This window comes from Malus domestica, chromosome 03 (genome assembly GCF_042453785.1).
Source record: "Malus domestica chromosome 03, GDT2T_hap1".
Taxonomy (NCBI): Eukaryota; Viridiplantae; Streptophyta; class Magnoliopsida; order Rosales; family Rosaceae; genus Malus; species Malus domestica.
Window position 1 is genome coordinate 30,824,627 of NC_091663.1, and position 8,787 is coordinate 30,833,413.

Below are 8,787 nucleotides of genomic sequence, written 5' to 3' on the forward strand. Positions count from 1 at the left end.
TTGTAACTATAAAAGGTCTTAGATTAGAATATCATGGATGACGAGTTTAATACCAATGTATTTCTCCACCGCATAGTATAAATATGATTGTATAAAAACTATATAAAAAGGGTAGTACCACTCCTTTTTACTTTCTACACATCCCATGTTAATTTCTGTTTTTTGATCCTTCATTCGACGGCTGAAAATTAAAAAAAAAAGTGTGAAAAATAAAAAAAATCGTGTGGATAGTCCCATCCTATAAAAAATTGTAGGTAGATGTGCATCGTACAAGCCAAGCCCGTTGTGGCTAGATGTGCATGCAATCTTGCAGTAGTTGAACGATGTTATTATGTTGATTTTTTTATCCTAGTACAAGCACTATAGGGTGAAGAGAGAAGGAACTTAGGTGCAACAGCGGTAACACAATGCTGTACTCAACTTGGTTACGTTAGAGGGTGCAATATGTTGGTTTTCTTGATGCTTACTTTTAATTTAAGATTCCGAGGCAACAATTAGAAGAAAGAAAAAAAATTGAAGAAAACTCTTCATAGATTAACTACAAGTACATGATGATCACTGATTTAGTCTCGCTAACTGAGAAAACAAATAAACACAAAAGATATAAAGAGCATGAAATCAAAGAACAGAAGTATACGCAGCAGAGCAGACGGAAAGCTTTTGCCTACATACAACTCTTCACCCATTGTCCCTCTCTCTAATACAGCCCTCCCCATTTCACTCTAAGAATGGCTCCATGACATCAGAGTACATACCAGCTTCCGCGTTTTGATACCCGACAGGTTGATGCTGATGGTGGTCAACCAAATTCGAAGACGACGAAGCCATTCTTGCAGGTAAAGTAAAGCTCCTCTTGTACTTGTTTTCCATGTTCTTCCTTGCGCTACTATCCAGATGGCAGTCCAAGCTCAAAAACTCATTGTGATCTGAATTTGCATTCGAGTTCTGGTGGTGGTGATTTTCATCCCCGCCTTTGTTTTCCGAGCTCCCTGGATTGAACAAAAGCTTTGCATCATCAGACCGCCCCGTTAGTGCATTGAAGAAGGACAATCCATTAGGCCATTTGATGTCACTTTCATGCTCTCTTCCTCCTCGTCCTCCTCCTCCTCCCCCCATCATGTCTCCTCCCATCTGTGTTTCTGACGTATGAGGCAGCAAAAACATGTGTGTCTCGTCTTTACTGGCTTGAGGATTGTACCCAAGTCTAGCAGCAGAGTTTTGAAAATTAGGTGAAGGAAGCTGCATGGTTGCTGCAGATGGAAGAGGCCTTTGAGCCCAATTGAAAAGAGGCGGAGGAGGGCGGATTGGCATCGGGGACTGCATTGAGGGCAGTACTGATGATCCAGAATTGTTTCGGTTTGACGAAAAGAGTTGGGAGAGGTAGAAACCAGACTGGTAGCCTAGAGATTCAAATGTATGCCTCATTCTTAGCACAAAATGCAGGTCTTCCGGTATCTGACCCCACACATTGTTCATACCCTTTTATTAATCAACAAATGAATAACATAAAAATAAAAATATATATTGAAGCGAAAAGAATACATAATCTCACAATCTTGCAGGAGCCCAACTGCAGAAGCCCATGACCAGCTTGAATTACAGCAATAGTCTGTTGAAAATTAAATTAAACTGTTCAAAAAATTAAGAACAACTTACACCTGGGGAAATTTTTTTACTGTAGCTTCAAAAAATGATGAGACCAATAATAGTGAAACAGAAACTATTTTTCTGTTCTGACCTGAATGCCTGACTCAAACTGATCAGTCCATTCAGGAGGAAGCTGCAATAAATAGCATCAAAAAAAGTAAAGTTAATACCATATCAATCAGGAGGAAGCTGCAATTCCGACCCACGACTCGGTCGTAGGGCTTGTGGGGCTTAAATACTGCTTAACTGCGCGAACTACTAGCGCTACTGATAAATAAGCAAAAAGAAATATGTGGGTTTGACTACATACAGCATCATATGAACTTTGCCAGTAGTTGGAGATGTTTGGCTCACACTCTGTGGGTTCTTTGAAGACCCATTTGTGGCACTTATCAGATGCAACCTTCCCCATCAACCTGTTTAAATGAGTGCAATCAATGAGAGCACACATACAAACAACTCATTTCCCATAAAACTTCTTTTACAAACGATAAAATAAATACACTAAATTCAAACTTGGGTGCTGAGGGTTGAGCCAACTTGGCTAAAACCCATGTCTGCAACTCCATACAACTTCATGTCCTGCAACATTTTTTTAGAGAGGGGAGAGAGAGAGAGAGAACAACAAAATAAAAAGACATACCAAGTACCCACCCTTCTCCATAATTATACAACTGAATGGACATTTTGCTGAAGGCCTTTCTGACAGGATCTTCTCTATCAATTTCTTCCAGACAATCTGATGAAACTCTTCCTCGACAAAACCCATCTTCCCACATCAACATCCTTCACCAAATTCCACAAAAAAACAAGAACAAAAAAGAAATTACATAAAATTTTCAGTACTTTAATCACAAAATTACCAAAAACCCATTTCTAAAAACAGAGAGAAAACAGAGCAAAATTTGAATTAAATAGCTACTTACAAGCTACCATTGTCATCCCCAACCTTGCAGCCAGTACCACCTCTAACTCTCCTGCAACGAAATAATAACAAAAAGTGAATTAAACCCAGAAAAGGAAACCATCTAAAACTCAAAGTATCCAAAGTTCAGCACAGATCAAGGGTAGAGAGAGAGAGAGAGAGAGAGAGAGAGAGAGAGAAATTAGAGAGAGAGGGAGGGAGGGGTCATACGGGCGGGGACGGATGGTCCAGAAAACAGAGTAAGTCCAGTCAGTGTTGAGACAGATGGTTCTGAGGGCCTCATGAAGGGCCATCATCCCAACAGCTTCTTTGCTCCTATCTGTTGGTCCTGAGCCCACCATAATCTTCTCTCTCTCCCTCTATCCCCCTTTCTCTCTCTACCACTTTTCTTTTTTCTTTCCTCTTTTCTTCTGCCTTCTCTATATCTATATCTATCTATATATCTATCTACTTCTGCCTGAAAACACTGCCACTAGCTAGCTAAGCCTACTCTCTGCTCAAACCCAACTGAAATTTTCTATCTTCTTTGGCACCTGCATATTGCTTAACCACCACAAGGCACAAAGGCACACCCTTTATTCATCTCTCTCTCTCTCTGAATTTTTTTTTATTTTTAGTTCAACAACTTTGTCAGTGTTTACTACTAGTCTTGTGTGGTTTAGTTTGTCCCAAGTAGTCAGGTTTGGTATTTCTTCAGAGTTAGGGTGAAAAAGCGAGGGGAGGGAGTAAAAAGTGGGGGGTTTTGGGAGTTGCAAGTATTTAGGCACCGGAGAAACACTGGGGGAAAAGGTGAGAGAGAGGGAGGGATGCGTGGGAAAAGTAAAAGAAGTGACTGTGATTTTTACAGTGGAATTACCATTCGGCATTGTCAGTTAGTTTAAGTGTTGGATTCCTGTGAGTTTCGAGACAAATGCAGGCATTGGAATCATAAATCACGTTTTGTATCATTTTACTTGAACTTCTTTATTCGGGCAACAAGTACAAGTCATAGAAACGGAAGTCACGTTTTGTACCATTTTATGTTTTAGCGAAAAATACAGATACCCTCGTGTGTAGGGATGGTCAACGGTTATAGTGAACAGGTAACCGCAGTTATTTACCCATAATCGTTTATACTTATACTCGCATAACCGTTTATCCGTTGGGTAATTACCTAAACGGTTATACACATACTCATAACCGTTAATAAACGGTTAACCATACCCATAACCACATACACATTTAACCATAACCGTTTAATACTCATTTACCCATTTACCCTTTTTAACCCGTTTATCTTTTTGTTTTTTACCATTACCCCTTTTTCACCCGTCTACTTATTTTTTAACTTGAAAATAAAAAAAAATTGTCATAATTTTCTTTTTTTTGACAATTAAATACCATTATAGGTACATTCATTATACATTTCCGTATTTTAATTTTTTGAGTCCTTATAACATTCCAATAATTGAAATAATAGTTTATAGACAATATTTTTAACTGTTACCAATGAAGGTAAATATAATATTTGCTAAGTACAAAAATTGTTTAAAAGACATTTCTGTCAAATGATTTCTGTCAATTTCACGGTTACCCGCAAAGAATTTAAATTAATTTGGCGAATTCCTTGATGATGAGAATCATCATTTCTGTAACAGTGTTATTGAGAGAAGGACCGATGAATTCTTTGCTAATTTATTGGGTGCTAAGTATTATTGGATCGAGAACATAGTTTATGTTAGTTTTATATATATAAAATAAATTGGTAAACGGTTACCCGTTTATAACTGCGGTTAATACCCATAACCGCCTATTTAAATTTTGCGGGTAAACGGTTATACCCATAACCGTTTATTTATCTAAACGGTTACCCATAATTGTAACCGTTTAATTTAAATAGGCGAGTAATTGCGGTTACCCATAACCAATGGGTATTTACCCATCCCTACTCGTGTGACTGTTGATGCCAGATGGCAAACATTTACTAAGGAATTGGGGTAATTTTTGGACATGTTGCAAACGGACAAGAATTGTCTGCCCTCCCACTTCCGATGCCTTCCCGTGCCCTCCTGTTTTGTGTGGTCATGGTTAAGTCACGTCAATATTTTATATTATTTTTTTTATAGAGATAATAAGACAAAAATGAATAGTAATATAAAATGTTGACGTGACTTAACCATGACCACACAAGCAGGAGGGCACCGGAAGTGGGAGGGCAGACAATCCTTGTATGTTGCAAACATTCAATTGACTGATGAAGTCATTGAGCATATGCATTGTTAGCAAGAGAGAATTTCTCGTACAACAAAGTTGATATTTCTAGTTTTAGAGTATATTAATAACAAATAAATTTATATTATAACTTAAGTAAAATAATAAAATCACGTGAATGTATTCGAAGTACACCGAAAAATAGCTTGAATTTGGCCTTGTATTTTGTCAATAAATGGCTTCGCACGCACATTTTTTTTCACTCTTTTATTTATTTATATTCATTGAGTCTTCTATAATGTATTCAATTCGAATGAAAAAATAAACACGAGTATAAATGAATAGTAAATGAGTGAAAAATCCTTTCCTGGCTTTACATGCATGCTAATGTTGGTTAACCCTTTAAGTGAAGATATTCTATAATTTTCATTGCATGACCAAATTTCGTTTGAAGAGAGAAGATAAACACACATAAATATACAGCCAGTCACATGATAATTCTCTTTGGAACGAGTCAGTCAAATATTAGATGATGCGGCATTAGCCAACCATATTTCAGCATGCATCATATCTATCAAACTTTTTTCTTGTATTATACCAAAAGTATAGGCATATCATTGTACCATTAACAATTTAACTGTGTGGTAGAAATTAATGGACAACAAAGAAACGCAAAAAGGAAGAAGGAAAAAGTGTTAACTTTTGAGTGGTAAACACAACATGCAAGTGGTTCTTTACTACAATAGTAAAAATGAGTTGAGCTCTTGTACGACGGTGTAGGTTCGAATTCCGTCGGGAACTAATTTAACATCTAATTTAACAAAATCTATCATTTGACAAAAAAAATGATAAATACAACACACTTTCACTTTAAGCCACTTATTAAGAATCAAACATCGGTGAATTTGAATGATTAATAGTTATAATAGAAATTATAATCTTTTAAAATCAACGTTCTGATGTTATATTAAAAATTTATATAGCAAAATCTTAAACATTAAGGTATAAGTCAACAATGTTGATGCAAATTAATCTCTAACTATAAGAAAAATCTACTTGTTGCCAAAGTTACCCACTTCGCCTTACTAAATCTCGAAGAATAATGGTAGAGAGATTATTTATTTAAATTATATTTTATAAACCCTATAATATAATTATTTATCATTGAATTATCATTGAATTGTTAATTAACGTGTTTATTTTGTATTATTATCATATCATATAATTTACAAATTGGGAAATGCTAATGAAACTCTCTATAGACTCTTAGCTACTTTATGTCTTTGACATAATTTTCATGGTAACATTATAAAACATTGTCTAAAAAATATCAAGTAACGGAAAGTCTATAAAGAATCTAACTTTGAGAGAGTCGCATTTCTATTTACAAATTTGATCACTTTAACATTACTCAATCTCAAATATAAAACTTGAAAGATAACTAAAGCAAATGAGATGGCACAGAATCTTTACCAGTGAAAGGTGATATGGTGGATACTGACAGTTAGATTTGGATTAATATTTTAAGACGCTATGATATTGTTGTTAGGTCACTTTTCAAGGTGTAATCATAATAATATTGTATGGTTCCCACTTCTAAGTATAAAGATCGATTTTACCATTTGAGCACTCTTTCTCTTGTTATTGCCTTACCATGCTCCATAACTAAAAGCAAGTCCACCGGGAGCTCTTAGGCTGACACCCAGCACCCTTTTTGGCTTGGCACCCAGCCAATTCCCTACAGCCTAGTCAAATAGGCAGGCTAACAGCCCAAGCCTATGTGACATCATGCTGGCGCCAACATGACGTCACAAGTCAATTTAAATTTTTTTACGTCAAGCGCATGTCCCCGACAAAAAAACGTGGGCGGGGCCTAAATGCGCAGGAGCACTTAGGGTTTTGACGGAGAGGCCATTTGGCTCGTTCTGGGCCGTTGGATTTCCAACAGTAAAAAAATTTTGAATTTGAAAACCAACGGCTAGTAACATTGTGTGATATGGGCCGTATGATCCAGAGATCAATGGTCCACGTTTTCCCCCCAATTTTTTTTTTTTAAAAGTCACAATTGTCAGAATTATGACCGTTGGCCACGTGTCAACATATGGTGTGACATCCCATATCGCCCAAGGAAGTGGATCCTGTAAGTCTTATATGTATATTTTCATCTCTACCTAGCACGAGGCCTTTTGAGAGCTCACTGGCTTTGGGTTCCATCGGAACTTCGAAGTTAAGTGAGTAGCGCGCGAGAGCAATCCCATGATGGGTGACCCACTAGGAAGTTCTCGTGTGAGTTCCCAGAAACAAAACCGTGAGGGTGTGGTCGGGGCTCAAAGCGGATAATATCGTGCTACGACGGAGTCGAGCCTGGGAAGTGGTCCTGGCCGGGCCGGGATGTGACATATGGGTTGTTGGATTTGAATCTTTTTCAAATCCAACGGTCCAGATTAATTAACTAAATTAAAATTATTAAAAATTGTTTAAAAAAATACATAAACTTTTTTTTCTTTAAATACCTAACTGTCATCTTCCACCTTACACCACATTTCAATATTTTCAACACTTTCTACCAAAGCTTTCATATACTTTATGTGTGAAAAAAATGGCTACGTGGAAGCTCATCGAAGATGTTACGTTATGTGAATGTTGGGTTCACATTACTCATGACCCGATTACTGGTAATGAGATGGAGTTGCGAGAAATGTGGAGTAGAATTAAGGAAGCGTTTTGCGCTAGGCATGGAAAAGACGCCATAAGTAATCAAGGCCTTCAAAGGCGTTGGAAAAAACTCAACATATCCTTCACTTGTTGGAAAAACGCTCTCTCAATTGCTTCCAATAATTTACGTAATGGACAAGTTTAGCAGATCATGTGACAATATTTTTATTTATTTATATGTATTCCACCCGCATCAATATTTTAATTTATTATTTGTGTTACACCTGCATTTTATAATATTGTCTTATCCCACATTTTGTTGACACTACAAGCACAAGCATTCTACAATTTGAAGAACCACAACAAATCATTCAATAATTGGGAATGTTGGGAAGTTGTCGAAAATTGTCCTACATACAAAATTGTGCCAACAAGTCCATAAGTTGTCATGCACAGCATCCCTCTACACAGTTCACCAACACCAGACATGGCCGCACAGGAAGAAGACACATTTGAATAAGTGCCAGAAGGGACGCCTAAAGAAGTGTCCGAGACCCAGCTGACTTGTCGGTCCCTAAGGCCTTAGAGAAGAAAGGATGGCTCAAGCAAATCATGACATTATGAACAAATGTAACATCTCACATCTTCCAAGGGAGTGGATCTTGTAAGCCTTATATGTATATTCTCATCTTTACCTAGCATGAGGCCTTTTGGGAGCTCACTGGCTTCGGGTTCCATGGGAACTCCGAAGTTAAGCGAGTTCACGCGAGAGCAATCCCAAGATAGGTGATCCACTGGGAAGTTCTCGTGTGAGTTCCTAGAAACAGAACCGTGAGGGCGTGGTCGGGACCCAAAACGGACAATATCGTGCTACGGTGGAGTCGAGCCCGGGATATGGTAGGGGCCCGGGCGAGGATGTGACAATTTGGTATCAGAACCAATCCCTAGCCAGAAGTGTGTCGACGAGGACGTCGAGCCCCTAAGGGGGGTGGATTGTATCATCCCACATCGCCTAGGGGAGTGGATCCTGTAAGCCTTATATGTATATTCCCATCTCTACCTAGCACTGTGAGAACTCGAAATTTTTTTAATTAGTTAGTGGTGCAAGTGTTGATTTAACTCCTTAATTTATATAATTAGACTAATATGTAAATTGGTTCATATTTTTTTTAGATTCATCATGATCTCCTTATCTCCTTTAGTCTAAAAGGGCAAAAAGAAACCCTAGCTTTTCTCTCTTCGAATTTCATAAGCAAGAAATAAGTTTTTGTCTTCAAGTCTTCAATTCCATACTTATCTAGAGTCAAATTGGAGTAGCCAACATGTAATTCATGAGGTAAGTTTGTTTTTTGTTTCCTTATGACTGTACA

General features: G+C 37.6%; 1 protein-coding gene across 1 annotated transcript; it reads right to left on the minus strand.

The window, feature by feature from the left end:
• Nucleotides 1–513: 513 nt before the first annotated feature.
• On the minus strand, nucleotides 514–3,147 carry LOC103430705 (protein RICE SALT SENSITIVE 3-like). The gene is made up of 7 exons (XM_029100243.2): nucleotides 2,783–3,147; nucleotides 2,574–2,624; nucleotides 2,302–2,433; nucleotides 1,958–2,063; nucleotides 1,739–1,780; nucleotides 1,553–1,609; nucleotides 514–1,455 (listed from the first exon to the last, which is right to left on the minus strand). Exons 1-7 carry the CDS (start codon nucleotides 2,911–2,913, stop codon nucleotides 718–720), a joined length of 1,257 nt encoding a protein of 418 aa, XP_028956076.2. The 5' UTR covers nucleotides 2,914–3,147; the 3' UTR covers nucleotides 514–717.
• Between the last annotated feature and the right edge of the window lie 5,640 nt (nucleotides 3,148–8,787).

Bases quoted from the DNA above. Each gene is read 5' to 3' on its own strand.
- LOC103430705 (XM_029100243.2), bottom strand. From the start codon at position 2,913: ATGGTGGGCTCAGGACCAACAGATAGGAGCAAAGAAGCTGTTGGGATG. The intron at 2,625-2,782 runs GTATGACCCCTC...ATTTCGTTGCAG, and splicing joins TGGACCATCCGTCCCCGCCC to GAGAGTTAGAGGTGGTACTG. The intron at 1,456-1,552 runs GTGAGATTATGT...GTGTGGGGTCAG, and splicing joins AGTTGGGCTCCTGCAAGATT to ATACCGGAAGACCTGCATTT.